The sequence below is a fragment of the Telopea speciosissima genome, chromosome 1 (genome assembly GCF_018873765.1).
Source record: "Telopea speciosissima isolate NSW1024214 ecotype Mountain lineage chromosome 1, Tspe_v1, whole genome shotgun sequence".
NCBI classification, from domain to species: Eukaryota; Viridiplantae; Streptophyta; class Magnoliopsida; order Proteales; family Proteaceae; genus Telopea; species Telopea speciosissima.
In genome coordinates, this window is record NC_057916.1 from 20,512,629 (window position 1) to 20,538,724 (window position 26,096).

Consider the following 26,096-nt stretch of genomic DNA (forward strand, 5'->3'; position numbering starts at 1 on the left):
ACAGGCAGTGTGTGTAATTGAGAGAATAAAAATTCCCTTGAAGATAACTTTCCACCAGAGTTATAGAAAACAGCTCAACTACGTGTAGCTAACAAAATAGCTAACAAACCCACCTTATTCTCTGGATGGATAACCTCTATTGTACATGATATGTAACACCTTTCTCATTATAAATATAATACTGAAAACAGAAACGAGTAAGCAATAAATTACTCAACAAATACCTTTGTTTTACAAAACCGAAACGAAAAAACGACTTACGAGAAAAAGAAGAGATACCAGTTAACCTTGTGGGGACAAAAAAAAAACAAAACAATTTCACTTCGAACTTACTAATCACAGCACAACCTGGTGTTGAAAAATTCATGAAGAAATATCACAAATGATGATTACTTGAGGTACATGGCACTTATTAAGAACCATCACGGGTTTACCTTGAATAGTTATTGTAGATAAAGTCTGTAATGCACTTTCATATACATGTCTAGTTGATATATATGGTCTCAACTCAATGAATGATCTCTTTCTTTTTTTTTGTTTTTTTGTGTGTGTGTGTGTGTAGAACACACGTGAGTCTTTCCATTGATGAATGATAAGGGGAAGACCGGGTTAAGTAAGCTTTTCATTGTTGTAACAGTGACAATTTATTGAGAGACTAAGGTGATTTTTTTTTCCCTGCCCGAACACGGTCCACTTCCCTCTATTAAATGTATTTGATGTCAAGTACGGATAGTGTAATTGAGAGGATAAAAATTTGCCACTTGATAGGCACCCAATGGGATTGCCTCGAGGTCAGCAAAGGAGGAGGGGATGGATGGAATGGAGGGTTAGTGCATGACAGTTCCAAATGCGGATCAAAGGACATATCAAACCACCGGACCAAGTCTGGGACCACCCTATCGTGAAGGAGGAAAGATCCTTGGCACATATGTTCACCTGAACGTACATCTTAGGTGCCAACACCTTTTTCTTTTGCCGCTATTATAACCCTCTTGACCTCTTCACCCTTTAAATGGCAAAAAATGAGACAAGTGTTGGCACTTGAAACGTGCAAAGTATTCAATCTCAATGTGAAGTTGGTATTGAGGAAAAGACATGGTTGAGTATAGGATGTTAAATGGATGGCATTAATTACAAAATATTACCTAACATGGTTGTGTGATTAACTCCAAATCATTCTAAATATAATTATTATATTTTAAAATCCATTTGAAAAGTGTTATTACCACATTACTAAGTTTAAGGCAGTTACACAATTATGATTACAAAAGTTTCTATTTTCTATTTGGGAGATGGTTCTCTAAGCATGTAGCATAAAGGAACGCACCAAGGAGATGCGGTGGAATGGTTTCGTACAAAGGATGGTAGCAAGGTTATTTCATTTACCCTTTTGGAATCCAACTATGTAGACTAAAATGCAACAGCTCCTTCTAAGATTTTAGGCACACGCCATAACTGACTCATGTAGTCATGCTTACCTAGTCGGTCTGTCTAGATAAGCCTATACAAGGTCAACAGCCAGCCACTCATGAACACTGCAGTCATAATATGTGAAGGAGCTTTTCACATGAAATCTGCTCATGATGCTACAGCCTACAGGATGGGGGGTTATAAGGGATGCTTCTACAAATTTGTACAGGGACAAGAAAATATAGCACAAAAGATGTGGCAACAGTTGATATGGATCAGAGAGACGTAAGGCACCAAGGCACAGCTTTGGAGAAGAACCTTGCTCATGTGCATGTCTTCACTGATGCCAAAAGTAGTAGACCTCATAAATAAATGAATCAACATGAGCATGGCAGTCAACCAATGCCTTGCTGGAGATTTGCAACTTGCAAGTTGCAGACATTGTATTCAAATTGGGTGCTGTGTTTCAGAGGTGCCCAGAAACTTGACATTATATTTATATTGTGGCAAACTCTGTTTAGAATGAAACTTGACATTATATTTATATTTATACTGCCTTGCCAGACTATAAATTTCACAAGTGCCCTGAAGTATATTGGAGCTTGATTTCATTTCTCTGTATCAAACACTAAAACATCATTTTAAGTTTTTAATTCTAATTATCAAACACTAAAACAGTGACCATTCAATCAAACAACCACCTGAGACATTACTTGAATATCATCAACACCCAGTGTTTGTCAGTGTAATTTCGTCTCTTTTGGCTTCCCTGATTCCTTCACTGGACTTACAATACAAAGTTGAACATGAACGTAGCAACCATCGCCCTATTGGATGCCATCTTTTTAATTCTCTTTTTCTTTCAGGATACTGCAAATTGGAACAAGCAACGAAGGTGTACCCCCACATCCATGAAAGAGCCATCAACCAGGAATAAGCCCCAAACAAACCACTCTTAAGCTCACTTAATACCCACCTTTGAGTATAGCATCTGAGATTTATGGGAAGAACCAGATCTTGATGAAAAGTGCTAGAGCAACTTGCAAAACAAATGCTGCCACCACCACTATCATGAGATCAGTTGCCTCGATGAAAGACTTTATGTTTAGAGAAACAAAGGAAGCTGAAGCCACACCGGTGAGAATTATAATGATCCACCGAAGGATCTCAACAGGGATTAGCAACAGAATCTGAAATTTGTAAGGAAGAATGCATTAGAAGTTGTGAGAATGAAAAACTCTACCACTAACCACAGAACAGCCAATGAATGTATCATCTTTTCCCCTGACGACAAACAAGTGTAGAAATACAGTATAGGTAGGTCTCACCAAGAGGCAGTACAACTGACAAATAATTAGAAAGAGAACTTCCATTGTGAAACAGCAGTGTCAGCACACACAAGATAAACGCCAACCAGTCTGGAGATTGGATGATCTTAAACTACTTAATCTGTCACTCTTTGATGGTCAAGGAGAAAGCACGTAACAAGCAGCACAAGCACGTAACAAGCAGCACAGCATGGTTAAGGTGATCTAAGAGTTGGGAACTTGAAAGGTCATCTTGCCTAGGGTTGGCAGTGAGACAGCATATGCATTCCATAGGAACACAAGCAGCTTAACTTCTCTTTGTCTTCCATTACAGAGAGAAAATTCTTTATGCTACTATATCTCTTTCAAAATCATCAGCTAGCAAATGTCCATGTTGACTGGCTACTTTTTCATTCATGTTGGTCAATGAGACTTCCCTAATCCTTAGCATTACATCCAAATATTTATTCATTTGCAAACCACAAACAGTTTTTAGATGTTCCAACGGTAACATTCAGATAGATTAAACAAAGAATTTGGATGATAGACACTAGACAGTCTAATTAACTTTTGCTAGTCTGACGGTCACAATCAGGAAATTGAGCTTATTCTCCTATCCCACAGACAGTAGGGTGAAATAGGAGACAGAAAATAAGTTTAAAAAAACCAACCAATCCCCTTTGAACTGTCAGACAGTCAGGATAGAATTTTTGTTTTCCATTTTGTGAATTTCCCAATCTTCAGACTTTCAAATCCCTCAACCACATGCCATCCATGTGGCAAACATGCAGGTTTCCAGAACATATATTCATCCCCCCCCCCCCCCTCTTTTTGGTTACTTGTTCAGAACATAGATTCAATAAGGCATAAATTGAATTAACCTTTTTGATCATCCAATCAGCACAATTTTAGGTTGGAAAATTCCTTAGGTAGTGCATGAGGTTTGATTGATCTGGAGTCTATGGACCTCTTGCATCCATGTGGATTAGAAAGGACAAGGGTTGAGGAATGATTATCCTTCATTTCATGGCTTATGAATCATGCAGTAATCGAAATAAAATTGAAGCCACATTCAGAAAGCAGGAAACTTACAGAGCTGAGGATAAAGATGAAGAGAGAATATCCCCACATACACCAGAAACGAACAAGGCTTGCACTTGATCCAAGATGCTGAATCAAAAAGTAAAATGCCAAAGGCACCAGAAATGCATAACCATACACTGCACAGGCAGCCAAGTTCAGAAAGTTGACGTCAAAGCTCCAGGATGTGCTGCTATCATTTCGTTTGCGCATCAGGTAGGTGGCACAGTTCCCAAGCGAAGCAAGCACAATGACCAACGTGGTGGAAATCCAAATCAGCCCATAACTGAAATGCCACCAAAATTCACACCAATTATCCAACTAATGTCTGTTAAAATTAAGAAATAGGACAGAAGGGAAGGTTGAAAACGTTACATAAACAGAGCATGTCCACTCAAGTGAAGTACAAGGATGGGAAGATGCTTAGAGCCTCTATCATGAACATGACACACTTACTGATAATTTTGAAACCTACTAGTCAACAAGTTTCTCACCAAGGAGACATCTTTTGGTCTTAAATATACAGTCTAGCAAATGAAAGAATATCCTTCTTCTCGATGATGTCTCCTCTAGGGATCTCCCCTTTTTTCCCTCATTTTCTTTTCCCAGCAGGAGAATCAATTTCTTTCTTTTATTGGTTATATTGATTGGTCTGTAGTTCAAGGTCACTCTTCCTTTTAGTTCAACATTGTCTCAGCGAGATTTTAGTAGTCAAGGCTTCACCTAGCTAATCAGAACTTGGATGCAAAAAAGATCCAAGAAGGTGTAGCAAAGTTGGCTGCCATGCACAAGCATGTAATTATGAACCCAATTACTAACTTCATGATGAAAGGTAGTCTAAGATACCTGTCAGTAGATCGGATATAAACTCCATGAGTGGAACAGATGCAGTGTCCGCATGCAACTATTCAATAGATCTTACTCAGTATACCTTACATGGTTACACCAATTTGGCTTAATAACATGCCCTGGACTACCCATATGATTTCTAAGATAAGCCAAAGAATGCTACAACACAAACAAGAACAAGCACCAACCAAAAACCCAATGCGCCCCTCCCTCCATCCCCACCCCCCAACAAAAAAAAAATATTCCACATTCCAGGAGCTTAGAGGGTTGCCTTTATCATTTTTCGAGCTATAGATACCAACAAATATTCATCACAAGGCACCAATAAAAAAAATACCTCTATAATAGCTTTCCTTTAAGCTTCAACTTCAGTAAAAGTAATGGTTTCAACTTCAATTTTCATTATAATCACCTTCTGATAATCTTACGGTAGATGTAGGTGGTATATATTGTATATTATGCATCTCTATGCACCAATGATGAATCTACAGTGAAACACATAAATTGTAACTAGGATGGTAGATGGACAAGGGGAATTTGGAAGAACATGTTAATATGTTATTAATTTGTTCACCTTTAAGTTAACCCAATGCTAAAGGTCGTAATCACATGGGATAGTTTGGAATACAAAGTAAAATTCAGGGAATTTAATTTTCAGCAGAGAACACTTTATTTAAATCAATAAGAAAAAGAAATAAATCAGAACTCTTCTAAAATATACATTTACGAGGAAGAGGAGAGCTGTATCATCTATCCCTGGTTTTTAAAGCTCCACCCAAATAGTACTGCTGAATCATTCATCCGTACAGTGTGACATTGCTAAATTATACAGCAATATTATTTGGGTCTTGTTGGGCTGTCAATCCTGTAATTAATGGAGCCTCAGAACTGAAGTTAATAATAACCTCCTGACTTGAATCAGCTGATCCTAAAAGGTGAAGTTCTTAGGTAGCTGATCTCTATAGAAAGAAAAAAGTATGCAGGCCTTTCATGAAAAAGCAAGGGGAGCTTGCAGAATTTGCAAATCTACTGAATTGTACCATGCTTTTTCATATTTCAGACATAAAGAGTTTCTTTGGGTGATAACTGGTTGTCAATAATGCAGGCGTGATATCCATGCATACATGTGTGTTAGTTCTGTACCATTGTGGTTTTGATACATCAATATAAGTGCCCTTTTTACTGTCACCGATCCCTTCCCCAACACCCCCCCCCCCCCCACAAAAAAAATTCCAGACAAGAAGTAATTAAGCATATAGTAGTGCTATAAGCATAGACAATCATTTTTTTTTCCTTTTTATACTAGTATGTGCATTTTTTTTCCTGACCCAGAACAGTTGAGGACCTCGGCACACCCTTAAAAATTCTATTGACTGCAGACCAAAAAGAAAATTTACAGCCAATTTATTGATCACGGAGGACTTGACTCCAGTTTCCATCCTCACTATTTAGGCCTGCCACTAATTTTGCCACCATTATTCACTGGGAGAGCTCCAAAGCTCATTAGAAAAGGTTTTGAATGAAACTAGGGACAGCTGGGCCCATATTTTCTCATTTGCATGGCAGATCTAACCATCTAGTCCTCTCCAATTCAATATCCTTCAATTGACTTCCTTTAATTGTTCTGGATTCCTGTTGGTTGCTATTCAAAGAAATTTCTAATGGAGTCACTAAAACCTTGGATATTGCATTAATTTACAGCAGATGGAAGCAATTTAGGGATGCAATAAATTTGCACTGTTTGACAACCCAGTCCACTTTTTGACTTTTGAGAGCAAATGAGAACAGCAATGCCACATGTGGTTCCTACTCTTTTCTTTTCCTCCTCACCCCCCCCCCCCCCCCAGCGGACTACAAACTTTCAGATTACACTAGTCAAAAAAAAAGAAATGCTCCATATTCAGTGAGAGATTGAGGGAGAACGAAAGACTCTCACTGGCTCAGTGATCTTACCATGTAGAAGTCTGGTTTTGGCTTAGTGGTAACAAAGACAATGATACGGGTTTTTGAGTTAAAATGTTAAAAAGAGAAAGGATATCTTGTCATCCCCACCAGGTGTGGTAATTTAATGGGACAACGGAAAATAGATGTGTCGATTTTGGTTCAACATGGAAAATTTTGAAAAAAATAACATGTCTTTGTCGCATAAGTTTCATTCACATTAATGTAAGATGTGCTCAACTTTCTGACAAGATATTGCGGGTTAGTTTTACAACCAGAAGCAAAAACTCCCAAGTCTTCATTAATCAAGATAACAAAGATGTCCTCTGCATTCTAACTAGCAACCTCCAAGATCTAAGCTCTAATAATGCCCCTCCTTCCCACTTCATCAAGGTTTTGCAATATGGTGCGGATCAGCCGAACCCAAATATAAATAGCCTCCCTTGTTACAATTTCATTTTGGGATTTCATTTTGGCAAAAATGTACTAAACTTATAAGGAGGAAATTTTTCTTGAAAATTTTAATCATCTTAAAGTGAAAGTGGAATCAAAACCAAAACGAAAAAACAAAATAAGCCCCCATATATTTAGCAAAATAAAATGTGAAACTTACAGGTCAGGGTTAGCATCAATCTTGCTGAAAAAGTTTCCCCCAAGAGGATTCAAAGAACTTATAATTCTTTCAAGAACAATATCAGTATCCACATTGAAATACTGTGTGTATGACGAAACACAAAACACTCCCTTCCAACCATTTGTCGCTTGTTGTTCATCTCCTGCATGGGTAAGAGTCCAACATAGTGGAAAATATTATCAAGAATAAAGTTAAGTACTAAAAATTTGATATCAAGCTTTCGTTCAACTGCAGCAACACTACCAATTTTTGCAAACATAATGAATACAAGGGAAAATTAATAGCTGGTAATCTTTACAAGGGCAGGGAAATAAACTTGAGCATAGAGGAACCAGGTGCATTATCTCAAGGAAGAAAAAGAAGAAGGCTGCTGCCTACCTTGGCAGCCAGCCACGATTTTGATTTTCAACTACTGTTGGTGTAACACTGTTCACGTGGTGCTGTTCTATTGGGTTGTTATGTTTTTATTTTGAGTCTTGTAATAAACCAATGAACCGGTTGGTTAAAATTGGTCCAGTTTAAGTTATGGTCAGCCATGTGAGCTAAGCTAGTGGTTAGTTTCTATTTTCATAATTAGTAGGTGATTAAAATTATTAGCACACATCAGTTTAGAAACTGATTGTGTCTTGTACTCCAAGCAAAGGGGGACCAAATTGGAAACTTTCTAATTTTGGACACTGCTGCTCCTTTCTAATATTATATAAAGCAACCCAAGGGGCTGAAGAGCGCACGATTTGATTCAAAAATATATCTCTGCTGTTATGCAAGTTTTGCTTCCGGCTCTTCCTTGGTGATCGATCCTAGGAGAGAGGAGCTGGTGTTGGATCCTGCTGACTCCTTGCGGTGGGAAGCCCAGGAGGTTCTTTCTTGTTGCTGATTCTCATTTCCTGCAAGTCTTCAAGCCTTCTGAAGCCCCTCCTCCCCTTTAACCAAGTTCCATTGCTGCTGCCCAGACCTTCATTCCCAGGTTACCTTCTATTTTAACTAACCTTCTAATTCCATTTCCTCTCTCTCCTTCCCTATCCAGCCATTAGTTTTCTTCAAGCTTTTCAGCAAACCTTCCCCCCCCCCCCCTCTAAGACCTCCACTTGATCCTATCCTTAGCCCCATCTGACCTGCAGGTCACCTTCCACAGGAAATCTCCAAAATCCCATTAAACCCTGTTTTCCCATTCTGCAGAACCAATCGGCAGAGACAACTGCGCTGCTGCAGATTTGTTTCCTTAGCCTTTTTATTCCCTATTGATCAGACCTATCCCTCACCTTAACCCTGATCTTAGACTTACCCATTAATCTACCAAATCAACCCAGCCTTAACCCATCAAACTGAACCAATTTTTCCCTGATTTCAGATCTTGTTTGGGACTGGTTGAGCCTTCAATCCTGTCCTACATTACCAAGGAACTCCAATGAGTCAAAAGCGTAATGCCGGAATGTTTAAAATGATATGCAATAGTGAAACACCAAAGTAGTAACGAAATATTTTTACAATGAAGCTGTCAATTCTTGTTACACAAAATACAAAATAGAGATAGTTAATTACTAAAATAAAACTTTGTCGTCTTGTAGAACTTTCCTTTAAGCTTTAAAGGATTGTGTCGGTCACACAGTACTCCAGTCACACCTCTCCACTTCATCCATCTCACTTTAATTCTTTATGAAACATCATCATCTTTGTCACCTTCTTTGTATATGATAGACCCCAGATATCTAAAATAGTCACTTGGTGGTATCTCTCTCTCCTCAATTTTCACCATGTCAACATCCATCATAGTGTAACTAAAGTTACACATCATATACTCCGTCTTTGATCTACTAATCTTAAAGCCTCTTGTTTCCAAGGTCGATCTCCACATCTCTAACTTAGCGTTAATCCTTGCTTTTGTCTCATCCACCAAAACGATATCATTGGCGAAGAGCATACACCATATTACCTCATCTTGGATGTTCTTGGTTAACTCATCCTTGATGTAACCCAATCGTAATTGGGAATTCCTTGCCCTGACCAAGATAAGTCAAATTATAAAGTTATAATTAATTTTTACGCTGCTATTGCAATTATCAAAAGAAAAAGAACAATGCCAAACTCCAGCTAGCCATAAATACCAAAACTGTTATTTACCACATATATAACCATTAACCCAAGCACTTCCCTTTATCCCCACCCCCCTCTCCCAACCCCAGAGAAATTTAAAAAAAAAAAGAAGAAAAAGAAAAAGAAAATTTTCAAAAAGCCTGTAGAAACTTGATGAAAAAATAAGATTTCAACTTTATTTCTTTCTTTTTTCATTTTCTCTTCTTTCAAATCTTGAATTTCCACAATAACTCCCTGCCCTTGAAATATCCATCTTTGGTGGACCTGAGGACCCACATAAAATCTAACAGCTCATGTTCTCTAAAATCTAAACTGGTTCATTCTGTTTGGACTAAGGCTCATAGTTCATAATAAACAACAGTCAAATGTTGCCAGTTCACTAATAATGTGCTTCTACAATTTGTTTCTCAAATAAAACTAGTACATATGGAGAATTAATATTGGTGCAAGAAGAGTCTTAGCAGTAGTTTTAATGGAAGATGAATTGCATGGGAACTCAGATCATGGTTGGATGGCCCTCCAAATCATTGAAGCATTGTTTTAAAGTTTGATTTTTCAGTGTAGGAAAGCATGTATTAATAAATCAACTGAAGATCTATTAATTAATAGGTGTTTTGACTGTTGTTAGCCATCAGGTTTCAATTATAGTAAGAACTTCAAGTTCAAGCGTATGTAAGATATATGAATTTGGGAGAGATCACTAACTAATCTGTCCACCCACATTAAAATCTGGATTCTGAGCTGGGTCGGCATCCCAAACATTCAATAAAGAACGATTTTCAGCATCTTCCACCTTGGCTTGCCTCCCCACGGATTCTTCTCACCCCATCCGCATATTTACCTAATCATATACCTACATCCCAGCCTCCCAGAAATACAAGAGAACCATGATGTAAATTATAAAAGGGTGAAACCTCATGGCAAGTTGCAAAGGAGGTTGACTTGGGTACTCTTATGCATAGTTAACCATCTTTTCGTACTTCTAAAGGCAGTTTAGGCCCACTTTCCTTTGGCTCTTTGCAGATAAGTAGATCATAAATTATACCTTTTCCAATGACATCATTGAGTTATTGTGGTTTTGGCACTATATCTGTTCTCATAAAATATAAGAAATGCACATTCTTATGGAGGCATACTCTCGTGGATGCAATTTGGAGATGGGAAGAGCATATAAACAGTATTCAGAAGTTGTGCTCAAGGAATTAAGTCTCGGAGCGTATCGTATCGTCTCGGCCGATACGTCTCGGTATCGATCGAGGTCGATACGATACAGGTCGAGACGTATCTTTTTTTTTTTTAAATGTTAATGTCTCGACTGTATCGAGGCGTATCGACCAAGACGTACCGAGACAATACGATACGTATCGATACAGAGGAGAGTTTTAAAATTTTTTATTTTATTATATTTTTAAAAACGATACGTATCGAGACGTATCGAGTCATCTCGATATGTATCGACCAATACATAGCGATACATATCGAGACGACTCGATACGTCTCGATACGTATCGTTAACTTAAAAAACACATGGCCATTTCATTCTTGTCACCTGAAACTCGATTTCTAGCAGTCCTGGCGGAAAAAAGCTCTTCCCAGCTTTGAGAAACCCTTCCAAAAACACATTTAAACTTGCTTTTTGGGTAAGATTTCTTGAGGGCCTTCAATTCTTTGCCAAAAACAAACTTAGAGGAGCTGAAATCACATCATTTGGTGGATCTAACAGCCCACATTCAAATTCAAAAGCTGCTCTTGAAGGGTTAGGTAAGTTTTTTGAAAAAAACTTGAATCTTTTGCTTTAATCTTTGATTTTTGGTATGTTTTTTGGTATGAATCAAACAGAATATGTTAAACTAACATAGAAATTGCATTCTTTGTATGCATTTACAAAGATTTGGTTTCAAATCCATGTTTCTTTGGCCATTTTTACCCAAAACCGAAAATTCCTTCTTTAAAATGATTTTTTTTTTTCTTCTTCTTAACTTTAAAACAAATGGTAATGTTTATAACATATGGAGTACATTATGTATAGATGTATGACATCCCAAGAAGATTATACATTTACCCTAAAATCTGTATTTTTTTTTATTTTTTGGGTATTTCCTGAATTTATAAAATACTTAAAAAAATGTAAAAAATCTGATTTTTCCATCTATACTCTTTCATTATAGTTTGATAAAATGTATAATTGGCTGAAATAGAATCAAAGACTTAGATTCATATATGTAGTACATTATGTCATTTTTTTTCATTATTTAAAAAATTAAATAATGTGTAACTAGTTGTAGAAAATATAAAAATGTCTAAATATTGTTTAGGGCACCCTGACATTCTTCATGGCAATAGAGTGACTCTACATGTAAGGAATTTCATCTTTTAATCTTTTATAACAATTTCAAAGTGCCGCACTTGTCTGGTTATTGATTATTCACAATTCTTAATATATATGCATGATATATGACACAAATTGCTTGTTTATATTGTTTTTTGTGTCCAAAAGTGTATTTTCCTGTGTATTTTGATCATTTTCATGCGTTTCTGCACCGATCGATACGTATCTCCGATATGATACGATACGATACGTCTCTTAAAATCGCCTAACCGATACGATACCCGATACCGATACTTAAATCCTTGGTTGTGCTAGCAAAACAGGATTTACTAGAAACAATCATTGTGAAAAGGCTATCTACAGGTCATATACAATGGATGTATCCAGAAGTATCTACTTCGACCCTATCCTGAGGAATTGGGTTTAGGAAGTTCAATCTTTCACATTCTGTCCTGCAGTACAATAGCTTCAGTCCATAAAATTTTTAAAATATCTTAAAGATCAACTTTGATGCCAGCCATTTATGCAATCCAAGGTTAACATGTTACACCATGCCCAAAACAGGCCTAATTTAAACTTTTTATTATAGGTGCTACTCCGGCAACTGTTGACACCAGTGACTTGAGGACTGTGTCAATCAAGGAGTTAAGTGGAAGTACTGACTATCCTCCATATACTGTCAAAAATACTGTGCATAACCCCCCTAAAATACCCTTGAAAGCGGGAAAGAAACACTGGTGAAATCCCAGCTGAATCAGAGCTGGAAGTGATCCACCAGTGGATCACCACAGGCAGTCATGACCTGCCGGTGACATCAACCGGTCGGTCTTGCTGTCCAATAATGGGCTGTTGTCTGTGAGACCCCAGTGTACCATGTCAAACCCTCTCCCGTGTGTCTCAACTCATTGTGAGACCCACCTTTACCTTCGTACCCAATATGAAGTCAAGGTGGTGGGCCCACGTGGTCCAACCGGGAAAATAATCAGTTTGACTGAATTAAGTCGCACAGGCAAACGGGCCTTAGAGGCCTTAACCTATAAATAGGATTATGAGCTTCTCAAGCTCATTATTCACAACAACAAAACCGTGGGAAGGAGAGAAAGAAAGGAAAAGAAGGAGAAGAAGATGAAGGAGGAAGGAAAAGGAGCGCGGACCCGCACCAGTTGCTATTCCTGCTCAGTCTCGGGTAAGAGCACTTGCTCCCTGTCTTCTCCTCTTCATTTCTACTGGTTTTACAAACCTACGTTTAGGATTTTTTGGCTGAATTTCACTTGAGATCCAGTGTTGAGCTCTATTGCCAGCTGGTGTGCTGTTGTTTTAGGGTACTGCACCCTCATGCACGCCTCCAACCCTGTGTATGACTGAATCCCTAATGTTTTGGGTGAAAACAGTCAAAACCTAAAAGTTAGGGTTTCAATCGGAGATTCAATTGAATCTCCTGTTCCGTGCGGTGAAATTCGATGCCGCTTGGTTCACAAGATAGGTGGAGTGATCCCCTACAATCTCTATGGAACAAAAATGACCCCGGGACTATGTCGGATGGAACTTGAACTGAAACCTAGTTCTCGGACTATCCACCGGTCGATCACCACCGGCAGATCTGGATCAAGCAATGGGGTTCTGCAGATGAACAAGTTTGGAAAACCAAATCTACTGCTTCTTCCACCGGCTGATCCACCGGTCAATCATTGATCAACTGGTGGCATCTGTCGGTGGGTTCCCAGAGTTGATTCATACTCTGCTCTTCTGGGAATTCTTCGAGCATTCTTTCAACGCTTGATCTAACACCCTGTTAACGTAATTAGGTCAAAGACAATCAACCCGGTAAGGCCTATTGGGGATTTGCTTGAACATCAACTTGGGATTCGAATTCACCGAGTCTTATGACAAGGTGAGTGGGTGTGGTTTGACTTCATTTCTGAAGTGTTTCAAATTCATAAATGTTGTGTGATACCCACATGGCATCCATCATTCTGTTCTATAATTTTAACAATGCATGCTTTAGTTTCATAACCTCACCATGCATGTTTTGATTTTATAAATTCACTATGTATGTTTTAACCGTTTTATATCTTGGTTGTATATTGTGTTTGGGAAATGGGAAACGATGGCCAAAGATGTTCCAATACCGTGATCGCCATGCTAATTGTATTGCATACATGTTGCATTAGACATAGGCTTGGAAATGGGTTATGGTGTGGCCGAAGTCTGTTCCGGTACCGTATTCGCCATACTAACTGCACTCCAATTCCTTAACTGCAGTAATAGAAATATCTGTTGCATTAGGCTTGGAAATGGGTTGTTGTATGGTCGAGGTTTGTTCTAGTACCGTATTTTCCATACTCAATTGTATGTGTATGTGTATACTTGAGGAAACAGGAGGACGGTGGTGTGGCCGAGGGTATTCCAATACTGTGATCGCCAGCCTCAAGTATATGTGTATATATGTGATATATTGTAATGGCATGTAGACATGTCGTTAGGATAATTGACCTTGTGCTACGACCGTTGCCAATAGGGGGTTACGTGTTGGATAACCCACCGTGGTAGGTCCGATGGTGTTCCGGTACCATGGCATTGGGTTAACTATCGGGGGTTTGATGGGTGACCGAGGTACATTTCGGGACTGGTAGGCTTCCTCCGCAACTAGGGTAGTACTGTTGGGTGACCGAGGCACACTCTAGGACCAGGGGTATTGCCTAGTCTGTTGCGATAGTACTATTACCCCAGACTTAATTTTGTTGTTAGGTGGATAATAATAAAATTGAATCCATGCACCACATCATGGACTATATGTGTGTGCTTGCATGCCCCCATCCCCTCATTGAGCTTAGTGAAGCTCACTCCATGTGGATACCCCTTTTTAGAATGTGAGGCAGGTTCAGTAGAGTCGTTAGGAGCGAACAGTTCCTCCTCTATGACAGAGTATGATGGAGACTGGCGGACACTAGAACCCGAGGGACACGATGCCGGTTGCGGATGACTACTGTACTTACGGTGTATTGTGATCGAGGACGCGGTGCCCTCCATTTTTTTTTTTTTCCTGATGAGTTTGTACCACTTGATGTACTCATTATTATTTACGTTATGGTTAACTGTTGGATCAAGAATAAACCTGAGATAGCATTTTAGCACATTTAGTTTCTCAGCTATAAGAATCAATATTACTATATTTTAGTCTTCCGCTGTCTCTGATGATTATGAATCTCTTGAGTGTGACTGTGACGTTAAGATACTAATGTCTGCGATCCTGGCACTGGCAGGCTGAGTAGGATGATGGTAAGCATCCTAGTCACATCTCCTGGGTTACAAGGAGTGGGGTGTGACATAACAGGGTATTGAAGCGCCTTCAGAAATCATAAGGTTGATACTTTGATCCAAGCTTAACAAGTAATCAAGCCAAATTAGTATCACACATTTAATTATAGTGGAATTAAAGACCATTGTCTATCGCCTATAGCTCCCCCTGTCTTAAGCCGTGCGCACTTCATTGTGAAGAGTGACACACCTTCACTCATCAGTTGTATGGTTACCCTAGGTGATGTCGTGATGGGACATGGAGATATATGCTTTGTTAGGCATGTGGAGGTCCCTTTGTGATTCTAAGAGCTTCTAATTCCATTTATGGGTGGTCTGATGTAACCCCTATCTATATAAGGCCATACTCTACGCAATTCTTAGTTTTGGACTTATTATTCCATAAGTTGCACCAACTTTCCTTCTCTGCAGGTTGCTTTGTTTTAATCATTATTCCTCAAAACAAAACCATTAGTTTCTGGATTTAGGAGAGCCCTTCCCCTGTAATTCATAATTTCTATGACTGGCCTCTACTCTCTAGTGAATGTCTGATTTGCAGGACCAACAAATAGAAGTGAGCCAATATTATGGTCATACAGATAGTTCCATTCGCACCACACAAGAGAAGGGGAAAAAATTATTCATGCCTATCTTTTTTTGTTTTGACTTGTTTCTTTCCATCATCAATTATCCAAGGTGTTAGCCATTTATTAATCACTAACATAACATTCGCTTTTGAATCAATAAGAAACAAAACCAATTCAAAGAGAACCAATTTACACTCATACAACTGAGAAGAGAGTTTAGGCTATGATGGTAACCGAAATAAGGATATAAATAATTAGGAAGACTGGAAAGCACAGATGATTTGCTAGATAGTGGAAAGGGAGAAGAAAAGAATATCCGATTAACAAATCATAGTTATCAAGGCGTCCAATTAACAAATCATAGTTATCAAGGCGTCGCCATGGCGTCCAGGCACCTTGGTCGCCTTGGACGCCTAGGAGGGCGCCTTGCCGACATGGCGGTGTCACCTTATTTTTGACCTTCTAAAACGCCATGGTCGCCTTCCCTCCTTGATCACTACGTAACAAATCATCCTCAAAGAATACTTATCCAGGGAAGGAGGGACACCTCAATGAAACAAAGAAGTTATTTAGATACTAAAAACCTTCTTCCTCACAGTAACCCATGCTGATGCACTTTACTGGTGAATCATGCTCTCTTAGATGGCAATCTAATGAAGATCAAATGATGGATCTGCAAGCGATGTACTCCCTAAAGGCTGGGAAGAAGATTCTAATATGAAGACTAAATTTAGAACAAATCTGATTTCAAATCTAAAAGTCAGATCTTAGAGGACTGCCAGACCAATCAAATCAGCTTATTCAGGTAATTACCAAACAGTACACTACGACTCTAATTTAAAAGTAAATACTTCTGAACTTTCAGGAGCTGAAAGAAACAAAGGGACGGTGAGCAGGGGTGAGAAGCCACTGTTGTAACCACTTAAACCTACTCAAACAGGGCTATAATCACTCCAATAGGATTCCCTAGGCCTAACAATAAAATCCATACAAGAAAAAAATATTTTAAATGGGAATATATGTGGTATGATGGGCCTGCAATCGAAAACCTAAAAACAGAGTATGGATTTCAGACATACAATTCAGATGTTAGCAAACTGGAAAATAATCTCAGAATTCGAGGGACATTAACAACAGAACCTTAAATATTAATTTTGAGAGAATCAGATATAGAATGAAGAAAGCATGGTCAGTCCAAGCAACCAGAACTTGAACCAAAAAACAAGGAAACTGCCTATGGATGAAAAGGGAAGAAACAACAACAAAGAAGAGAGACAAAGAAATAACAAGTGAGAAGAAGAAGATGAAATTAAAGCCATGGAGAAGGAGAGAAGTCAGATATGCGGGAGGGAAAAGAGAGAGAAAACCCAAATCTTCAAGCCAAAAAAAACTTATTGCATGCTATAATAATCGATTGGGGAGGGTGGTTACAGCTCTTTAAATTTTTTATTTTTTTAAAGGAACTAAAATTCTACCTAATGTATGTTGAGGTATGGCTGTCACTGAGAGGGGGGTGAATCAGTGATCCAAAAATCATTTCTTTTTTAATCGGCTCACTGTAATGTGCTGCTAGCTGGAGGCACTGGAGATCTCAAACACACATTTCCTTTCCACCACAGGCAGGCATACAATCCATGTGGCAAGGTCTACCAGGTGTACACATCCATCCTACAGACAATACACTCTATACACAAACAAGCAACCACAACACAAGGTATACGTGGTTCGGCAAGTTGCCTACATCCACGGAGTAATGCCTCTAAGGGCTTCGTATACGCTCAATACTCAACTTTTAGCTGCACCTACAGCTGGGAGCACCCACATCCAATTTACCCAACATATAACCAGGAGGTTAAATTAATGTCAATACAAGTAACAGTACCCACTACCAGGGAACACCCATTCCCAATGTCCGGCACCCACTGAACACCCCATCTTTGTAAGTCTGTGAATGTCTACTGATATGAACTATGTCGTGCTGGATCGAATCCACTCATGGTCTGATGGAGCCGACGTGCATTGTCCTCCATCAGCATGACATATGAATGCCATGTCATAGTGTTCGAGAAGAAATGACTTGTTTCTTCTCGAGCAGGTCGAGATTTCGCCGAGATTTTTGAGATCTCGCCAAAATTTCGATTGTCTTAGTCGAAACTATGTATGTTTGATATCTCATATGCAATCTTGTCTCAACCAGGTCGAAATCTCCGAAATTTCTGAGATCACGCCGAGATCTCAATGAGTTTTTGAACTATGGTTGATGAATCCAACGAGACGTTTGATGATTCGGCTAGGCCGATTGATGATCCAAACCATTCCGGTTGCTCCCGGGAAGTAACTAGACAAGCCAGTTGATGATATGGCGGACCGGATGGCCTCTAAAACAGACCCTTGGCCATTCTACTCTTCATAACTTCCTTGGTCGGACTCCGTTTGCTTCGATTCTTCTTTGGCTGCGAAGCTAAAAGATCTTCGATTCTTGTGTTTTGAGCTCTTCCAGATCATGACTCAAAGATGGCCAAACATCCCATGAAGTCTCTATACCAACTCAAAGCTGCCAAACTGCCACATTACTTCCCATTGCCACTGCACACTGTATGTCAGTGTTGCCAACAATGACAACCATACACCAACAATGTGGACTTCCTAAGAAGTAGCAAGACTAAAAAACTCCTTCAACCCAAAATAATCTACTAATGGATCCCACATAATCTTATCATTACTTAATCCCGTACCCCCTTAAATCCCAATTTTTGGACGTATAAAGAGGTTCATTACATTAATTAAACCCAAAGATAATAAGCCCAAGGCCATAGAACCCAACCATGGGCCAAAATAAAATATTATGAGGCCCAAATGGACACCCTCAACTGCCGTTAGTAGGAACGTCATAGAATGACGAAATACCACTTGTATGTGGGAACACAGGCTGAGTGAGATCGTAACGGCAGATCTAGGAGCGGGACAAAACCTTCGCCTCTCTCTCATTGTTCCTTCCTCCTTCCCTTCTTCGTGCCTGACCCGGTCAGTAGGCGTCAGTGTCTAATCACAAGCAAGAGACTCCATCTTCAATGATGATTGTAATGTCTTATTTTGAATGGATGGTTATCATTTCTTTGACCTATCATCCTATCCCTCTTCTACCTCAGGCAACAGAAAGATTACCAACTAACAAAATGATATAAATCAAGAGGGGAAATTCTTAAAAGGCTCTTTGTTTTTACGTGAAGGTGATCAGCTTAGTTAGTTGGTTTAATGTTCACAACCCCCCCCCCCTCGGGGCGAAAAATGAATGCCAAATAATAATAAACAGCTCCTGCTTACACAAGCACCCTAATCACCTGATTCATTAGCACCAAGACACGGACCTCAGTAATGACTGGAACAAAATGTTCCATGAGGTGTAGCCTTCTAAGAAGATACAAAAGGTTCCAGAGTCGAATAATACCCGTGCAGGTTGTTTTTCACTTCAAGGGTTTCCATGGCCAGTCATAATAGTGAATGACAAGGAACAATTGACGATGCAAGCCTTATGTTTTAGATTTATCTAGTAAAATTGCCACTGATTGATGATTGTCCGGGGCCCCATGACCAGCATTTGCATTTGAAACCAAACTCTGACATCAAATTTCAAATAAATCAAAACCAACTACCTAAATGTTACCATTACTATAAAAGTTTGAAATTTGAATTTCTAAAATAGTCACTTTCAAGAGGAAAAGATCCTAAGCAAGCTGTTGATTGTCATACAAAACGATTTTGCAACAGTACTACAAATATTCACATTGTCGTGGGCTTATTTCATTTTATAGGTGCAGAACACTTAATATAGCTACATTAAAAACATACCATTTGTACTTCCAAGAGTTTGATATCCCCTCCCTCTATCTCCTCCATCAGTGGGAGGAAATATTTGCAAGTTTGCCTCAGGGACTGCATAGGAGAGGTAAAGGAATCAAAGAAATTGTGTGATTCGACTGAAAGAGTGATATAAAGACACTATTCTAATTTTCAAAATGAAACAATTGCAAGTTAGAACCTCATACCCTGATAGTTAGTGGTTTTCTTATCTTCAATGATCACAGCCTGTACACAAGTAAATAAGGATCAAGGAACAAAAAACATTAAACCAAAAGTATATAAAAGTGCCGGTGGTAAAACTAATTTGAGACATAAGTAAATAGCGATTTATGTACAAAATGAAGCTCCACTTGGCTTCCTTAAACTCCGGAGGGAATATTATTATGCTTACATAATTAAAATGGGAAGAATTTGCGACATCCAACGCATAAGTTGTAAATGGGCAGGGTAACTACAAAATTAGGTATTTCATAGATACACTGTGTATAGATATTGTGACTGAACTTTGAAATGAAAGCATGCCTTCCCCCCCCCCCCCCCAAAAAAAAAAATCAACAAAAATAAGGTAGCACTTGGACAAAATGCAGCAGCAACAACAACAACAAACTCAACCTTATCCCATCTTAATGGGGTCAGCTACATGGATCCAAACAAAACAAAGTAGGGAAAACTGAGTTCTAACCAAAAAGAGAAAGAAGAGGTGGGAAAAGAGGGATGGGGACAGAGATGAAAGATGACAAATGGAAAATTAATAAAAGAAAAAATTGATGAAAAGTGAAAGATGAAAGATAGTAAGAGGAAAGAGGCACAGCCCAGCACGTCTGGAGATTCTCAGCTAAATGGGGTCTGCTACATGTATCCTTGCCCTCCAATAGGCTCTCTCCAAGGTCATACTTGGTACAAGACCTAGGCTAAGCATGTCCTTCCTCACAACTTCTCCTATGGTCGTTTTAGGCCTGCCCCTAGTTCTTTTAGCTCCTTCAAGCGGAATCATATCACTACTCCTTACTAGGGCGTCCATAGGCCTCCATTGAATATGACCATACCACCTTAAACGACTCTCTCGGATCTTGTCATTGATCGGGGCAACCCCCAAGTCTACTCTAATACGATCATTCCGTACTTTATCATTCCTTATTTTTCCACACATTTATCTTAACATCCTTATCTCTGCTACACATAACTTACCAATATGACACTTCTTAACTGTCCAACATTCTGCCCCATACATCATAGTCGATTCGCACAAAATTCCTATAGAACTTTCCTTTAAGCTTTACAGGAATACATCGGTCACACAGCACTCCGGATGCACCTCTCCACTTTATCCATCCCACTTTAATCTATGTGAAACATCATCCTCTATGTCACCTTCTTTATTTATGATTGACCCCAAATATCTAAAATAGTCACTTTGCGGTATCTTTTTTTTTCAATTCGCACCATGTCATTATTCATCATAGTGTGACTAAAATTACACATCATATACTCCGTCTTCGTTCTACTAATGTTATAGCCTCTTATTTCCAAGGTTGACCACCAAAGCTTTAACTTAGAGTAAATCCCTTCTTTTGTCTCGTCTAACAAAACGATATCATCGGCGAAGAGCATACACCACGGGACTTCGCCTTGAATGCCCTTGATTAGATCGTCCATGATAAGCGCAAATAGATAAGGGCTTAAGGCTGATCCCTGATGTAACCCAATCGTAATTGGGAATTCCTTGCCCTGACCTCCCACGGATCTCACACATAAGTATCAAATTTAGTTCAATGAATAAGCTTCAATTTCACAGAAAAATCCTCCTCGATGAGAACAATATTTCCATCTTATTGAACACTGAGCAAATGTTACTTCGACACTGTGAAATCCGTTTCCAACAGTTATGTCCACTATTCATGCTCCGAACCATGATTTCTTTATAAAAACCACATATGAGCTAACATGGAAGGGCACGGGGTGTAGAAGTAATTACTATTTACTCACTAAGACCATTTCCAGAATGTTGTAGAACTGCATCTCATGAAGAACTTCCAAAACCCAGTATACGATAAAAAAAAAATAAGAAAAATTCAGATTCATTATTGGGCATGGTTATAATCCAATAATTCGTACTGAATTTAGAAACAAGGAGGGAAAATGTTTCCACCTAATTCAGTGTAGGTGTTTTGAATGCATTAAAACAGAAAAGCGAGAGAGCTTAGTTAGGTGAAATGAAGCGAATCCGTCCAATTCTAAACGCAGTGAAATTTCAAGGTGGTCGATTTAAGTTAGAAAAATAGGAACAGCTGGGGAATTAGGTCAAAAAAAAAGTGAAAATAAAAGAAAGAAGTATACTTACAGGAACTGAACCCAGTAAATGGCTGGTAGGAAGACTGGTATGAGAATCATCCATGGCGAAAGATCAAACAGAGAGAAATTGCTACCGGAAGAGGAAGAACGAAAGGCATAACCTGAAAGTGCCCTAAGCCCGTAACGTTAACTACACTTTTTCCTTCGTCAGCAAGAATTTAGACCCCTTTACCAGGGCGATTGCTGATTGCCTATTGCCGAAACGAGTTGCGTGACAGAGTCATCTACAAACGATCCATTAATAGTTCGTGTGTAGATGACGTGGCATTGCAAAAGATTCTCTCGTTTCTGCCACGCAATTAATCCTATGGCTCGCTTGGGATTCGGGAGCGATGGAGCATTTTGCGACGATTTAAAGAAAAATAATAATAGCTTGTCGGTTAAGAAGCCATGTCATGTGGTAGATCAGTTACACGGGACATTAAAAGGCAAGAAATTGAAGATTTTTAAGGTTAAAAATATAATTTAAAAAACAGGTTTTGACTGGGCGAGTCACTAGAGTAGAATCAAAATTTTGAAAAACTTGATCAAGAATCGTGTAAATTAGAAAATGATAAAAAATGACGAGATTGAATCATAAATCATTCGAGTCAAATAAGACTTGGTATTTTTACCTGAGTCATGACAAGCTCAACGAGTTTAGTCATTTTTTAAAAAGCATAAAACCGATTCACGAAGAATTTGAGTGGAGTCAAATAGTAAATTCGTATTTAAAACAATAAGAATCCTTCAATTCTTTGGCTCCCTTCTCTTGTTCAATGGTATAACTCAAAATGCATTGATATGTGATTCCTTTAAATTTTTTGGTTTTTTTTCATATATTTTTCTATTTTTTTATTAATTTATACATATTTATTATATTACATTTTTAAAAAGCGTGACTCATCTTGACCATGTTTGACAAAGCCAAGTCATCAGATTTTTCTAAAAGATAAGTCGAGTCAGAAAACTTCTTTTTTTTTTCCCACTATAGGTTAACAAGGAAATTTTTTTTTTTTATCATTACACTGAATCAATATGTGAATAACTCCAAATCGTTTCATATTTATAATTTTATATATATTTTTTCTTTAATTTCCCTTGTAACCAAAGGGAACCTTAGAGCTTTCGTGGAACCTAATTAATGTCAAATTCTTACCAAGAAAAATTAATGTCAAATTTGAAATTTCATTTAGAGTTAATTATGTGGTAGTGGTAATTGGCTTTAAAGATTCATTATACTTTAAAAATAGAGTAGGAGTATCATCGGGCTAAGTCTGTTTCGATCATGCTTAATCAGTCCCCACCAATTTAAGGCCCCACACCATGTCTGCTCATTTAGGTAACCTGGCAATGTTGGCCAGGGCATGAACACGTTTCTATTTAGTTAGTTTCTTACCGATCTATAATCGGGTTTTAAATGTGCTAATTGACTAGCCAGGCTTAAAACGGTCCAATATAGAATATAAACAAGCTAGTATTCGATAGGTTTTGATCGGACAACCATCAGGCCACTACTTTTCACCGGGAGTGCTCAATTATTAATTGATTGGTGCTTAAGTTCGACGACACATTTAATAATCAGTTGAGCCAGTCTCGAGCGTAGCTGGTCGGATCAGTCAATGTAGGCCAACTTTTGATGCCCCTAATAAATGGATGGCTATATATACAAGGGAAATATGTAAAATATAGCAATAACTGATTTAGTTTTGCCGTGAAAATTGACACATGACCAATCTAAACTATATTTGAATTTACCAAATGATCCTTCCATATGGCATATTACGTGGTTAATGCATTGAAGCTTCCATGGGTGGACCAACTACAAGAAGCTTTATCATAAAAAGCCAAAAATTTTGAGATTTGCTTGCCATCTAAAGTTATATTGGATGGTGCATCTCATAATGTTGCATGGAAAGATAATGTGGTAATTCCAACATTTAAAATGTATGGTGAATGGTCAAGACTGTCCTTTTGTCAAATTTTATACCAAAAAATTCTCACTTACTTATTTGATATTTCATTGGGCAGATTTTGTTTGGGCTGAAAGTTTGATTAATGGACCTTGGGATCTACCAACACCAAATTTCAGCCGACGTGGTTGGTGGTGAACCTGGAAACCAAAGTCACAAAAGAATGTGTGGTAATTCATCGGGCTTTTCTTTATTTTCCCTGAAGTGTTGGTTCAAGGGATCCCTGATTGAGGCAACCTAGATGCTTCAATTGTTCATTCTAGTATTGAGCGAAAGGTTATACCTATAGGTTCTGTAGTACGAGTCATTCATTTACAATGTGATACAATTAGGTGTCACCCAGTTAACCGAACTGCAAAACCCGCATCCGATCAAGAGGGGGGGAAAAGCTAAAGAAAAAGAAAAAGAAAACCTCATCATGCTTTCTAGTTTCTATGTTGTATCTTCCATTCTTCCCTTTTCTTCTTTGTCCCCACACACTAGAACTAATTGGGTCCTATAGAGAAACAAAAAAATTACAAAACCTTTGCATAGTAGAATAAATATTTAGAATTAATATTAGATCTTTGATCAATGCATCTCTGATAATAGTTTTGATCTAATATTGCAACAAATCAAGCTAATGTGAATGAATGAGATTGATGAGATTGAGCTCTTGGCTCCATGGAAAAATCAAGTGAATTTTTTTTTATACCCCGACCCCCTTCCCGAGGTAGCATGAGAGTTGATCCTATGACCTCTTGGGATCCCTACTACCAGGGGCACCACCACCATCTAGATCAACTTGATTTTCCATTGGCCTTTGATGTTATCAAATCATATATCTTTCCTTTTCTGAAAGTAAACATGTCTAATGCATAAAATCCCCCCATGAACAAATTTGTGGGGAGTAAGGACAAAGAATAAGAGGGGAAACTGATCAAAGAGTACATAACAAATGTGTTGGGTTGAACATGCCACTTCAAAACCACACCATTATAATCTTCTTCTTTTTTTGGTAGAAAATAAGCTTATTTATTGAAGCGTGTCCAACGCAAGGAGTCCGAATTACATAAGTCCGAAATCCAAGGAGTGGAAGGAGGCCAAACTGTCTCATACGCTAGAGACAAGGCTTTCCTAGCAAGAGAGTCAACCACGCTATTAATCTCTCTTGAAACATGCTAAAAAATACAAGCATTAAAACAGCCGACCAAGGTACGGATGTCTTGCATGATATTGATCAACTCGATGGGGGGGGCATTTTAGAATTGGTGAGGTACGAGCTGAGCTCTTTACAGTCCGACTCCACTAGAACATCATCAATGCACTCCGAGATGCAATGAAGAAGACCCTCCCGAACCGCAATAGCTTCCCCTTGGAGAATCGAAGAGAAAGGGGTAGGCTTGGACACTGCCGAGATGATCCTTTGCCAATGAGAACGAACTACAAAACCAATGCCTTGCTTTCCTTCCTTCGAAGCTACATCTATATTGAGCTTGAAAAGAGGGGAAGTAGGAGGGGACCAAACTCCCTGCCCAGGTGGAGAAGAAGAAGCAGAAACCGCGGGAAAAGGAGGGAACTTCTGAGCATTGGTAACCCTTATAAATTCCATGGAATGATTCTCGGCCTATTGAAGGACCTCTTGAGGAGAAGACCGAGAGCCACTAAAGATAAACTGATTGCGAGCGCACCAGATGCTCCAGCACAAAAAGGAAATCCTACAAGTTACGTCCTTGAAAGGATCATTAGGTCCCCGTAATTTTAGTAATGTAGGCTGATGTGGCTTGTAGCTGCACCACTTCCTCGATGGGAGAAGTGGAAGTGGTTACAACATTGAGTTTGAAAAGATGTGTGTGGACTGTGGAGAGAGGGAGAGAAGAGTGGGGAAGAACGCTACTTGGTCTTGTGGCCCTTGTGGTTCCTGCGTCTAGATATAGAAGTGTTAGGGACTTGGGTAGAACTCATCCTCAAAAGCTAGCCGCTAAGGAAAGGGTGCCCAAGTACTTATTAATCCACCCACATCTCCATTCATATCCGATGTGGGACCATTTTTTTCGTCTACCGCGTGAAACCCCAACAATCTCCCCCTCCATGCAAGAGCTACCAAGATTATCCCCATCTCCCCCTCCACACGGGACTATTTCGAGATCACACCAGGTTCCCACGCTCTGGCTTTCCCCCAAGTTTGGCCTTGCCACAACCTTGTTTATGATACCATTTGTTAGGGACTTGGTTAGAACTCATCGTCAAAAGTTAGCCGTTAAGGAGAGGGTGCCAAAGTACCTATTAACCCACCCACATCCCCATTCATATCCAATGTGGGACTATTTTTTTCGCCTACCGCGTGAAACCCCAACAAGAAGTATGTGAAAGTACCGCATTGGCCCCATGACAAGGCAGCGATACCCCCTATGTGCATTTGAA

General features: G+C 38.9%; 1 protein-coding gene across 1 annotated transcript; it reads right to left on the reverse strand.

Moving 5' to 3' along the window:
- Nucleotides 1-1,936: 1,936 nt before the first annotated feature.
- Nucleotides 1,937-21,874, reverse strand: LOC122647077 (protein YIPF1 homolog). Its single transcript, XM_043840596.1, has 7 exons — nt 21,731-21,874; nt 19,575-19,614; nt 19,378-19,461; nt 7,201-7,363; nt 3,810-4,083; nt 2,376-2,600; nt 1,937-2,280 (listed from the first exon to the last, which is right to left on the reverse strand). Exons 1-6 carry the CDS (start codon nt 21,782-21,784, stop codon nt 2,409-2,411), a joined length of 807 nt encoding a protein of 268 aa, XP_043696531.1. The 5' UTR covers nt 21,785-21,874; the 3' UTR covers nt 1,937-2,280; nt 2,376-2,408.
- Between the last annotated feature and the right edge of the window lie 4,222 nt (nt 21,875-26,096).

Coding starts and splice junctions, on each gene's coding strand:
- LOC122647077 (XM_043840596.1), bottom strand. CDS start 21,784: ATGGATGATTCTCATACCAGTCTTCCTACCAGCCATTTACTGGGTTCA. Junction 4,084..7,200: donor ATTGATGCTAACCCTGACCT/GTAAGTTTCACA, acceptor GTGGCATTTCAG/TTATGGGCTGATTTGGATTT. Junction 2,601..3,809: donor TCATCTTTATCCTCAGCTCT/GTAAGTTTCCTG, acceptor TACAAATTTCAG/ATTCTGTTGCTAATCCCTGT.